This window comes from Lathyrus oleraceus, chromosome 3, assembly GCF_024323335.1.
Source record: "Lathyrus oleraceus cultivar Zhongwan6 chromosome 3, CAAS_Psat_ZW6_1.0, whole genome shotgun sequence".
Taxonomy (NCBI): domain Eukaryota; kingdom Viridiplantae; phylum Streptophyta; class Magnoliopsida; order Fabales; family Fabaceae; genus Lathyrus; species Lathyrus oleraceus.
Genome location: NC_066581.1, coordinates 225,759,900 through 225,772,222, shown reverse-complemented (window position 1 = coordinate 225,772,222; position 12,323 = coordinate 225,759,900). Strand labels below are relative to the sequence as shown.

At 32.3% G+C, this 12,323-nt stretch overlaps 1 protein-coding gene across 1 annotated transcript; it reads right to left on the bottom strand.

The window, feature by feature from the left end:
* Positions 1-7,394: 7,394 nt before the first annotated feature.
* LOC127126448 (protein ARV 2) lies at positions 7,395-11,673 on the bottom strand. Its single transcript, XM_051055378.1, has 10 exons — positions 11,239-11,673; positions 10,920-11,089; positions 10,786-10,833; positions 10,609-10,698; positions 10,479-10,524; positions 10,286-10,368; positions 10,087-10,181; positions 8,123-8,189; positions 7,880-7,955; positions 7,395-7,732 (listed from the first exon to the last, which is right to left on the bottom strand). Exons 2-10 carry the CDS (start codon positions 11,004-11,006, stop codon positions 7,569-7,571), a joined length of 756 nt encoding a protein of 251 aa, XP_050911335.1. The 5' UTR covers positions 11,007-11,089; positions 11,239-11,673; the 3' UTR covers positions 7,395-7,568.
* Between the last annotated feature and the right edge of the window lie 650 nt (positions 11,674-12,323).

The following is a 12,323-nucleotide window of genomic DNA, read 5'->3' as shown; positions in this document are numbered from 1 at the left end:
TCTTCTTGGTATCTGACAAAGACTGCTTCTGATTCTTCTTACCAAAAGATTCTTTCAGAGTCTGCTCTACCTCTCTTTCAAAGTTTCTCTCAGTTAGACATAACTCTTGTGCCTATAGATTGTTTTACAACTCTTCAATTCTCATGGTGCTAAGGTCATTGGAATGTTTAATTGCTACAACAATGTAATCAAACTGAGGAGTAAGTGATCTCAGTACCTTTTCAATAATTACTTATTCAGATAGAGTCTCTCCACAACATTCCATCTCATTTGTGATCAGAATCACTTTGGAGATGCAATTAGGTACCTTCTCATTGTTCTTCAAGTTGAGATTCTCATACTGCTTACGTAAAGACTGAAACTTCATCTTCTTCACTGATGTATCACCTCCATAACAACGTACTAGTATGTCCCAGGCAGGATTCACTGTTATTGAACCAACGATCTTCTCAAATACATTCACATCCACACATTGATGGATGTAGAAAAAATCTTTCTGATCCTTCTTCCCCAACTCTATATGCGTGTTCCTTTGTGGTTCAGTTGCATCTGCTACAACAATTGCATAATTGTCATTGACGAGATCAAGAACATCTTGAGCACCAAAAAACACACATCTAAATCATTCAACGATTCCAATTCTTTCCATCAAAGTCTGGAAGCTTCGTATTCAAGCTATTGTTTCCACCGTTCACCTTCGATCTTGTGCAAGAATTCACTCAGATCTCACCAAACACTCGTGTTCCCAATCCCTCAGAATCAAGAAATGTGATTCTGTTACGATTTTGAACTTCAATTCACAGTGAATTTCATAACCGAAATCAATCACACACATCTTACGTTCACTCATGTTTCCCTTAGTGTTTTCCGTGAATCTGAATCAGAGCTCTAGATACCGATTGTTGTGCATAAGAAAGAAGAAGATGAAAAAGAGAGAAGAGAAAAAAATTATAAGTAACTTCTAATTAAAAATAATTACACAAATTTGTCATAGAATTCTATTTCAGCATTTTAATTTTACACACAAGTTTTAACTAAAATGAAATTCAAACAAACTTTAAAGGCAACCAAATCTAAATTTGAATTCCACACTAAATAACATTTTCACAAACATATACTTTACTGTCCTAGAATTGAAACATCAAACTAACCACCAACATAACTAGAAAATTTATTCATGTTGAAAAACGAATTCAATATTGAGAGAACACAATTTATAAATTCTACCGACTTACACAAAATTTATTCACCTTCATCTTTTTTGGAACTAACATATGCGAATGTGGTAGTTCTTCACAACCACTGCCCGACCACTCCACAAGATCAATCATATTAAAGTCAGGTCATCCACGAATAATACTTCATTGACGCGGTCATCTCCACGACATCATTAGTTTTTTTTAATAATTAATTGAAATATTAATATTATAATTATAATAATAATTTTTTATTTTGTAATCATGTTTTTTTTATAAATTAAATATTTATATAAATATAAATAAATTAATAAATATAAATAAATATTGTTGATAGAGATCTCTATAAACAAATAATTATATTCATTTTAACTCAAGTAACACATATCTTTACTATTGTAATCATGTTTATTTTAAATATTAAGAAAAATATTTTATAAAATATTTTATAAAATATTTTATTATTATTTTAAATATTTATCAATTTAATTTTATATTAAAGTAAAATTTATAATTAAATTAAGAAATTTCATAACATTATTTTATTAACTAAATTTGTCAAAAAACATTTATGTTTTTAATATTTCAAATTATTAATTTTTTATATTTAATTAAATAACTTAAATATACAAAAAAAACGTCACCTTAAAAAAATTCTCTTTTTGTGACTGAAGTAGGGTAGAATGTAAATTAATTTAGAAATTAGAGTAGGTTGGAATTAAATAAAAAAACAGGTAAAAACGCTATTAAACTTAATAATTTCAATTCTTTATGTTGATCATTTGATAATTTAGAAAGTAGGGTAGGTTGGAATTAATAAAAGAAAAGGTAAAAACGCTACTCAAACTTAATAATTTTCAATTCTTTATGTTGATCATTTAATATAGGGTAATGCTATCTTGTGTCTCAAGGGTACATGTTAAAAAACCCACAAATAGAAAATTTGTTTTGAAAAAATAAATAAAATTATTAGTGATAAGTTTCTAATAAATTCAATACACATTTTCCAAGAATTTATTTCTATATTCATCTCTTAACTTGTGTCTTTGGGGCACAAGTTAGTATTATCCTTTAATATATATCTATATTGTATACGAAGACAACCCTTTAAATTTTAGATTTCAGATTTAATGTATATCTTGAAATTGATTGGATCTTTTATTTAACTCTCAAAAGTGTCAAAAATAATTTTAAAAATGTAGAATTGATTTTAAAATTATTTTAAATATTTAATTTTTTAAAATAGAATTGATTATGTCTTCAAGATCTTGTTTGTCTATGAATTAATCAAAAGATATTCCAGGGAAAGGAGGCACTTCAAGATGTATGATGCAACTGGACCTCAAAAAGACCTATGGTTGTTTGGGGGGCTTTCGCGTGCATCCTAAAAGAGATTGGTATCTCTAACCAATTTGTTCAATGGATCACGCTCACATTTACTTTTGTTTCTTTCAAGTTTAATGTAAACGGAAACTACACTAAGGTGATGCAAGGTAGGATGTGGATTCGACAAGGGGATCATTTGTAACCCTTGTTTTTTGTAACGAGTACCTGAGTAGGCTTATTCACAAAATGCAAAAGGATTCCAATTTTAACCACCATGCAAAATGTGAAAAACTGAGCATTACTCACATTGCCTTTGTTGATGATGTTCTGATGTTCTCTAGAGGTGACCTCATATTTGTGGAGATGATGATGAAAACTACTAAGGTGTTCTCCATGTCAACTGACCTAATTTTTAATCCTAGCAAGTGTAAGATTTATTTTTGTGGAGTTGATGATAGTGTAAAGTAGGACATAAAAGGGATGACTACCTTTATGGAGGGGTCTCTCCCTTTCAAGTATTTAGGGGTACCCCTTACTAGCAAACATTTGTCAATTCATCATTATATGGTACTTGTGGATAAAATTGATGGTAGAAAATAAAATTATTGAGTTATGCAGGTGTCGTTGTCGGGATTTCACGATAACGAAACTGAGACTAAAGAGATGCCAAAGAGAGGCAAACTCAGAAGAGTCGTCACTGAATTTTATTTGTATGCCTCTATCGGAAAGGTAAAGGGAAATAGTCGATAAAACCCTAAAAAAGATACGTGCACGAGAAGCGCTAAAAGGGAATAAGGAATCGGTCTTGCAACCAAGATTTGGATTCAGAAGCTGATTATGCAAGGGGAAGGTATTAACACCCCTCACGTCCATGGTACTCCATGGGAACCATTTGGATTGTTTACATATGCGGGGATTTATCTTATTATTGTTTTATTTTCAAAAAGAATGTGTGAAAGAGAGAGATTTTGGATTTTTTATTATGGTGTTCGCCAAGGATTAGGGTCCTTATGCCTACGTATCACTCATTCGGAGATGAGAAAATATAGCTCCGTAGTTCGGAGTAGAAAATATTTGTGTGTTGGCTGATTTTACCTTTGGGAAAAGGGTTTTCAGGATGATGCTCTAAGGCGCAAAAATGAGTTTGATGAGCTGTATTATTTTTACCTTGAATAAGAGCTTTTATGAATAAAAATATTTGTGATTATATTGTACTAAAGTCTATGGACGAAGGTGATTATTCTAGACAACAAGTCAAGCGTCTTGCGTCCAAAATAATCAGAGTAAGGGTAGGAATGTTTCATTCTTACTCATTCTCCACCACTTAAGGCTCATGGCGCACAATAATAATCGTAATTTTATTGTTTTTTGAGTTTGATTATGAAAATGTCATTTGACGTTGAATCAAGAGTCTGGTTTATTTGATTATGAAATTTGGGTAATGCAATATGCATGCAAAGTAACCAACAAGAAAATAAAGGGTCTCACTCTAAGGTAGCCCAAGAGAAAGCCTTGTGTGTGCAAAAGTGACATAAGTTAAACAAAGGATAATGGTCTTACAAACATGTCCCCCTAAGGTGGTGCCATGATGTCATTCTTACAACATGAATGTAAGTTGCGGATGAAAATCCAACGTTCACAAAGTATCACAAAGATAATGGAAAAAAGCCTCCAATCAAAGATCCTAGGATGAGATCCTCTAAGTCCAAATTGATTAAGTGAAATTGATCATTTTTTGTCTTATAATTTTATCATGTTTTTCTTGTTTTTAATGTATTATGACAATAAAGTAAATAACAAATAAATAAACATGCATGATGAGTTTATACAATGATGATGATAATGAGTACTCGAATGTAAATTACAAGGTAATGACATAAAAGTAAATCACAAGATAATAATAATAATATCACAATAACAATGGTTAGTAAGTATGAATGACATAAAATAAATCACATGTCAATAGTAACAAATCATAATAACAAATATTAATAGTAAAAAAAGTTAGTGAAATATAGTTAGTGGTTAGTATTATGTGCAAAATGAACATTTTGAGGATTATCTATCAATAGGTAAAAAAACTCAAAATATGGCGCATCAAGGGATAACTTATCATTGATGCAAAGTATTGAAGATGATTAATAATCATCTAGATTTGTAGCAAAGAAAGTTATACAACTCAAAGTCCATCTATCAATATTTTTACAAATAGAAGATTATATGACTCAAATAATTATGATTTGTTTTCTTTCTTTTGTATTTACTCTTTTGTCATCATACATTAAAAACAACAAAAACATGATAAAATTATAAGACAGAAAACGATCTATTTCACTTAATCAATTTGGACTTAGAGGATCTCATCCTAGGACCTTTGCTTGGAGGCCTTTTTCTATTATCTTTGTGATACTTTGTGAACGTTAGATTTTCATCCGTAACTTACATTCATGTTGTAAGAATGACATCATGACACTACCTTAGGGGGACATGTTTGTAAGACCATTATCCTTTGTTTAGCTTATGTCACTTTTGCACACATAAGGCTTTCTCTTGGGCTACCTTACAATGAGACTCTTTATTTTCTTGTTGGTTACTCTACATGCATATCGCATTACCCAAATTTCATAATCAAATAAACTAAACCCGTGATTCAACGTCAAATGGCATTTTCATAATCAAATTCAAAATACAATAAAACTATGATTATTATTGTGCGCCACGAGCCTTAAGTGGTGGAGAATGAGTAAGAATGGAGCATTCCTACCCTTACTCTGATTATTTTGGACGCAATACGCTTGACTTGTTATCTAGAATAATCACATCCGCCCATAGACTTTAGTACAATATAATCACAAACATTCTTTTCATAAAAATCCTTATTCAAGGTAAAAATAATAAAACTCATCAAACTCATTTTTGCGCCTTAGGGCATCATCCTGAAAACCTTTTTCCCAAAGGTAAAATCAACCAACACATAAACATTTTCTACTCCGAATTACAGAGCTTTGATTCCTCATCCCCGAATGAGTGATATGTAGGCATAAGGGTCTCAATTATTGGCAAGCGCCATAATAAAAAAAATCCAAAATCCCTCTCTTTCACACATTCCTTTTGAAAATATAACAATAATAAGATAAACCCCGACATACGTAAACAACACAAATGGTTCCCATGGAGTACCATGGACGTGAGGGGTGCTAATACCTTCCTCTTGCGTAATTGACTTCTGAACCCAAATCTCGGTTGCAAGACCGATTCCTTATTCCCTTTTAACGCTTCTCGTGCACATATCTTTTTTAGGGGTTTATCGACTATTTCCCCTCACCTCTCCGATAGAGGCATACAAATAAAATTCGGTGGCGACTTTTCTGATTTTGCCTCTCTTTGGCATCTCTTTAGTCTCGGTTTTGTTATCGTGAAATCCCGATAGCGACAACAAGGAGTATACAACTTATTAAAAGCATTTATTTTTGCTATTGCAAACTATTGGATGTAATGCTTCCCACTTCCAAAACATGTACTCCGTAAGATTGACTCAATCTGTAGATCCTTTTTGTGAAATTGAGGTGTTGTTGTTAGTAGAAAAAGTCCAGTTTCGTGGAAGCGGGTCTGCAGCCCCAAAATTTTGGGGGGATTTGAACATTATTGATCTGCATACGTGGAACATTGTAGCAATGATGAAGTTGTTATGGAATTTGTGCCAAAATATTGAAAATTTGTGGATTAAGTGGGTTCATATGTACTACATAAAGAGGGGCACGATTATGGAAATGGAGAGTATGCCTCATCACTCGTGGATCATGAAGTTTATCCTAAGGAATAGAAGTTTGTTGTCCAATATAAGTTTGGGACCACATGCAGCAACACAACCGGTTTAGTATGAAACAAGTGTATATGAAGCTAAAAGATATTGGGTCGGAACATGTACATTGGAAGCATTTGTTCTATGGAAATGTTGTGAGACCTCGAGCCTTGATGATTTTGATTGCACCGATTTGGACTGATACATGATAATATTTGCTATTTTTGCTCTAACATGGAGACAATTGATCACTTAGTTTTTGATTGCGCAGAGTTGAAGAACATTTACAAACAAATGCTTACTTGGATTCAAATAACACATGAACCGAAAATTTGGCATGAAGAGAAGAAGTTGATCTTGATGCATACTAAGGAAAAGTGATGGCGAGTTGTTGTCCTTAGGCTGGCTACTGCGAAAACAATATGTGACATTGAAATATCCTAATGACAAATACTTTGGAAATACTATAGATAATAGATACCATAATTTATAAAAGGTGGTATAATGATAAATTAAAAACACACATTGCCAACTTGATGATGTAGTGTGTGTTACCCTCTCTCTTGTTGAATCCAAGTGATCACTTTGTTTTAAATTGCTTTTTTAATTAATAAAAGTCTTCTCGTTCAAAAAAAAAATCTACTTGAATTTAAAATTTGTAGAATTTCTAAATTTTAATGTAAACATTAAAATTTACCGTTCAATTCAAGTTATATAAATATAAATCCCTTTACATTCCCTCACTTTTATTCATAATCAATATTATTCGATCAACCCAATTAAAAACAAAACTTTCCACCGCATACATTCACAATAGTTACTTCTTTTATTAGGATTTAGGAGTGTATAAATATTCTCAAGAAGGCTCTTTGAGAGTAAAAGAGTTGGTAACTTGATACTACTATGCATGTTTTTCTTTTTCTTTCCCATGTGGATTTGAGTTAGTTGAAAGAATAACAATATTTAGTCAATTCTTGCCATGTGACTGACTTTACAGTCTACATATGAAGTTCATACTTCAAATAAGCTTAAAGAGGAGAAAAATTCTCAATGGTACCACACGTGTACAATTCTGCAAATATTTGTGTAATCAACATTACTCTGGCTAAGTTATAAATCTCAATCATCCAAATCTATGATGGTTCACCTTAAAGCATTCTCATGCTAGCATACACATCATAAACATTACCAGCTAATAAAATTATTACAAATTTAAGAAAAGGAGTGAATGATTAGTTCACAAACTATATGAATGTCGACTTTAAAGACAATGTAAATGGCATTTGACTCCAACCTTGCATGAATTTCCATAACAACACGAGTTCATGTGCCTGAATGAAGAAAAACTTGATAGCATATGCACTGAAGCAGGTCCATACACATCGACTCATACTTGACTCCGTCATCACTAGTTGTTAAGAAATGTTCATCAGTTTTGAACAACAGTAAGCATCCTAGACAAAACTTTCAACCAGAATGCAAAAATGTGCCTAGACAATTGGCTTGTTCGAAAGCAGGAGGTGAATATAGAAAGATTGAAGGATAACTTACTAACCTTTCAATGCTACTGCATTCGATGATAAGCAAAATAATTCAATGATGAACATAACAGAAGATGGAAATTCCCAAACCTACAAGAAAGATACTTCGAACATTAAAAAGTTGTTGTTCATTTAACAGCACATCATAGACAGGCACAGAAAGTAGTCAACAATAAAACTGAAAGAACCAACTTTTATTTATCAAGAATAAATGGTAGTGTATGAACCAACTCAGACTTCTGCATTGCAGACATTACCATCATTGCGATAAGAAAAATCTTGAAGTAACATGAAATCAAGAGACCAAGCAAAATGCCATTGCACCTGCATGGATGAATATATTTAAACTGAAGTGATTTTGATGGTCAACAAACACCAATTTGATATGGATAGAATTATAAAAAAAAGAAAATCAATTCAATATGCTACCGCCAAAGTTAAAATTAGCACCTCATCCATTTATATCAATATCAATATAATTACTAGATTTAAAAGCAGAAACTTGAGAGTATCCTTGAATCTGTTGATGCAAATTATTACGCCAACTTATCTATCATACACTCTCACTTGAGTATATGAACTATATCTTTTGATCAAATTAAAACTCGTATCGTAGCCATAACTGCAGACCAATTAATTCACGATAAACCATAATTTTTCCTTTTCATTTAGGGAGACATGGTTGCATTCATTTGTGGTCTGAGCATGGATACTTGTAAAACAATGAAGTTCCCATACCAGGTACACACTCGGTGTATATTATTGTGTATTTGAGTTTTATGTTGGTATAACCAAACACACTGATGTTTTTGTTGTGAATTAAACAATAAACAAGTTAATTCTCATGCTAAACTCATGTCTTTTTAACATGCTCGCACCATTATTATTTTTTAAATCTTGCATCTTATACTCGGCATCGTACCTATGTATCCTAGCATTTGTGATATTAATGCAAAAAAGGACATATTACAAAGATAAATAAGTGTTTTGACTTGAGCATAAAGTTTAAAGAAGGAGAAGAATCTAAGTTTCATATTAAACTAAATATTTTCAAAGTTCTTAGCACTGATGTACAAGTATTTCAGAAACATATCTCAAGCAAGGCTCACCCAAATTAGATTCTCTAGGTCTGATTGGAAAGCTAGAAGAAAGACCCAACACTTATAATATGCAGAACAGAGACCTGAATCAATGTCGACAATGTTGAAAATTGGATGTTGTTCCAACACTGTGACTTTTGCTTAGTATTTTGGCAATATCTAGAGTTGTAGCCTTCCAAAATAATGGAAGAGAAAAGTGTCATAGGAAAGCTAACATCTAGAACCTCAACTTAAATGAAGATATCAAAGCCAAATTAGAATGAGAAGAATGTGAGAAATTGCAAAAACTAAAATAGCAAAACCGGTGTTGAGAAGCCTGTTGTGCTGAAATTGATAAAATAGGTTGAAGCAGAATATGTCATGTCTATTTACCAAAAAGAAAACTAGATGCACTGCTGAGCAACATCGCATGGAGCTTATGCAGCCCAATTTTGTTTTTTACTTTTATTTTTACTTGAACCGCTTCAGAACATACTAACTATATAAGAGTTTTAAGGGGTCTTTTAAGGGGGATCAAACTAATTGGATGACACTTTTGTGAGTTTTAGAAGACTCTTCTACCTTAGAATTTCATGTCCATATCACGAGAGGAGACTAGACCAAATGAGCACGAGGACCAGTCACATCCTCGTGTGTTGTTGAAGCAATCTCATGGGTCACTCTTCCAACTAAAGAGTGTTTAGGGTGAGTTTATTTTTGTTCTTCATTTCTCTATGTTCTATTATATGGAATTTGATATGAAGTTATCATTTTTATTGAATATGTGTGACTCCAAGTCCATGTCAGAGGATGGGGGAACTTTTGTTTGTTGAACCTTATACTGCTTTTGTTTTTTTATTACTTTTCGATTAAGTTCAAAGTGGGCAAAGCATAGGTGGTTTCCATAACTCATGTATTTGTAATGCACAAGACGTGGGAGTTGAGAAGTAACTCCACATTGTATCATGTTCTGTACTTACAAAAAATTAAAACAAACAACAATGAAGGTTTTCATCTTTGTTAATATTTTTAAAATGCGAAAATAACAAACATTTTTTTCTGCCAAGTTAAATGGGAAGTAATTGTTCCTTCCTTTCTTTATTATAAGTATGGCGTGACAAAAAATATATCAGAGGTATAACCTGGAGACACCGAGAGATATATGAAGAAATATCTTGACCATAAAGAAGAAGGTTAAAAGAAACATAAAGTTTCCAACGAAGACATCCATCATCATCTGCCAATGAAAACCATAAAAGAATAATCAAAGTTAGCATAAAATTCAGAACCAAGTAATTGAGGAAAAGGTGATTTAAATTTTTAATGTTCAGTTCAATTAACCTTGCAACACGTTGACACTAGTGAGGAGTAGCTCATTGATGAACTCGATTTACCTTTGCTGCTTTCCAAGATCAAATATCTGTCTTCAAAAAATTGTAAGGCCCTCATATTTGGTTTTGAAAAACAACGGCTAAATTTAAGCCCTAAGGCATTAAAAAATAATAAAATTCCATAAGATGATAAGAATGGATACATGCATCAAAAAGAAGAAAAATGGCAGCCAATTTCCAAAGCAACCCCTGCAAAATGATCAAAAAGAAGCACTTGTGACATTAATTATACAGTACGAATGTGCACAACAAATCACGGAGAAAATCATATACCTGAAACTTCAAGGTTTCTTGATTGATGACATTGTAAAGGAGATGTCTATAGGCCTTGGGTTTGTGAAGTATTAAATCTATTATAATAATCTACAAAAGAGAAGGGAAAAATGATAATATTTCTCAAAAGATTTCAACTTTGAAGTAAGCCAGTGACATGAACAAAGAGCTAAGCACCGTGATTTCACATTCTATGTATTCATCTGCCACAGCCTTGCAATTCTCCTATCATTACAAAAATGTCTAAAAATCAATTCAATATTTAAAGATCGAGACAAAATGAAAAGAATTGTATAATTGATAAGACTTACACATTTCATCAAACGAATGTTACCCGGAGAATACTGAAGATAAAGTGTTTTGATGTTAAACCCACACTGAATACATCTATAGCCCATTGGTGATAACAAAATTCCAGCTTCAATCAAAACTGTAGTTTCATAATGATCAGTAATTCAAAAATCCGGAGCAATGTTAGCTACTGCAAAAAAAGAAAAAGGCACATCAATTGTTGATTCTGAATAATAAATCCTAACAAGGAAATTCATAAGCAAAACAAGCTAGGTTATTCAATTAAACATTTAAACACGCAAGAATGAAAATTAAAGGAATAATATGAATGAACCATACTCGTTGGACATTTAATCAAATATGATTTTAGGGTTTGCTTGTCTTTTGTAGCAGTTTGGAGAAACAAGTTACGGAATGAAGTGGAGAACTGGATCCAAACACGAGTTCACCAATCCAGGATTCGCGACGCTTTTGCAGAAACTCCTTAATGCCGATTTTGAAAAATTACTTTACTATCTGGACATGGCGGTTAAAAACAACGCCAGCGGCTGGGGGTGAGCAAGATGCAACCACCCGACGGAAACCAACCGGTCCGATAGAAGTTGGAGAAATGGTTCCGGTTTAGTCAGTTTCCGGGTAAGGTTGGAAGGCAGCAAATGTTTGAAGGGGGGTGTACGGGCGGATTTGAAGATTGGTTTTGGGTCGTCCGAAAACCGAATCCAATCCAATATAATAGAAAAAAGAGAAAAGTTTTCTTCCTCTATTAAACTTGACACCCCAGTATATTCATAATTCTCAAAATGTTTATGGATAAATTTAAGGCAAAAATTTGAGTGTAATTTCTGTTAATTCATTCTAAATTTTTAATAACACACAAATTATTGATAGTTTATTTTAAAAATTTTATTGTTTTTTTGAGAAAAAATTAATATATCAAATTTGTCAAAAAAATCTGATATCTTATCTACCTTATTTTTTTGAATTTTTTAAAATTTCGGTAGTTCATATTCAATAAGAAAAAAATTTAACTAAAATTTTAAACACTATTGTAGTTTATTGGAAATTTTCGATAAAGTAAAAAATTAAAATTTTTGGATTTTTTTTTTTAATTATTGATTCTTCGCGATACCAGAAGATCGAGAAGGCATCACTAGCATTAGTAACAGCCTCTCGCAAATTGCAATGATATTTCCTTACACATTCCATTGTTGTCCAGACAGATCTACCCCCTGAAATAGGTGTTTTACCGACCAGATATGGTCAGACTTTTGATGAAGTGAGTCATCGAGTTATCCAAGTTCGAGGTGTCCTTTGAAGCAAGGAAAGTCTTGAAATCTCGGTATTTGCTAACTTCTTAGTCAAGATAACTCCTATTCCCTTGGAACTAAATCTTGTGTTGGTAATCTTCATAGACAGATCATCAA

Bases quoted from the DNA above. Each gene is read 5' to 3' on its own strand.
- LOC127126448 (XM_051055378.1), bottom strand. From the start codon at position 11,006: ATGGGCTATAGATGTATTCAGTGTGGGTTTAACATCAAAACACTTTAT. The intron at 10,834-10,919 runs GTAAGTCTTATC...TTGTAATGATAG, and splicing joins ACATTCGTTTGATGAAATGT to GAGAATTGCAAGGCTGTGGC. The intron at 10,369-10,478 runs GTATCCATTCTT...AATTTTTTGAAG, and splicing joins TTTTCTTCTTTTTGATGCAT to ACAGATATTTGATCTTGGAA.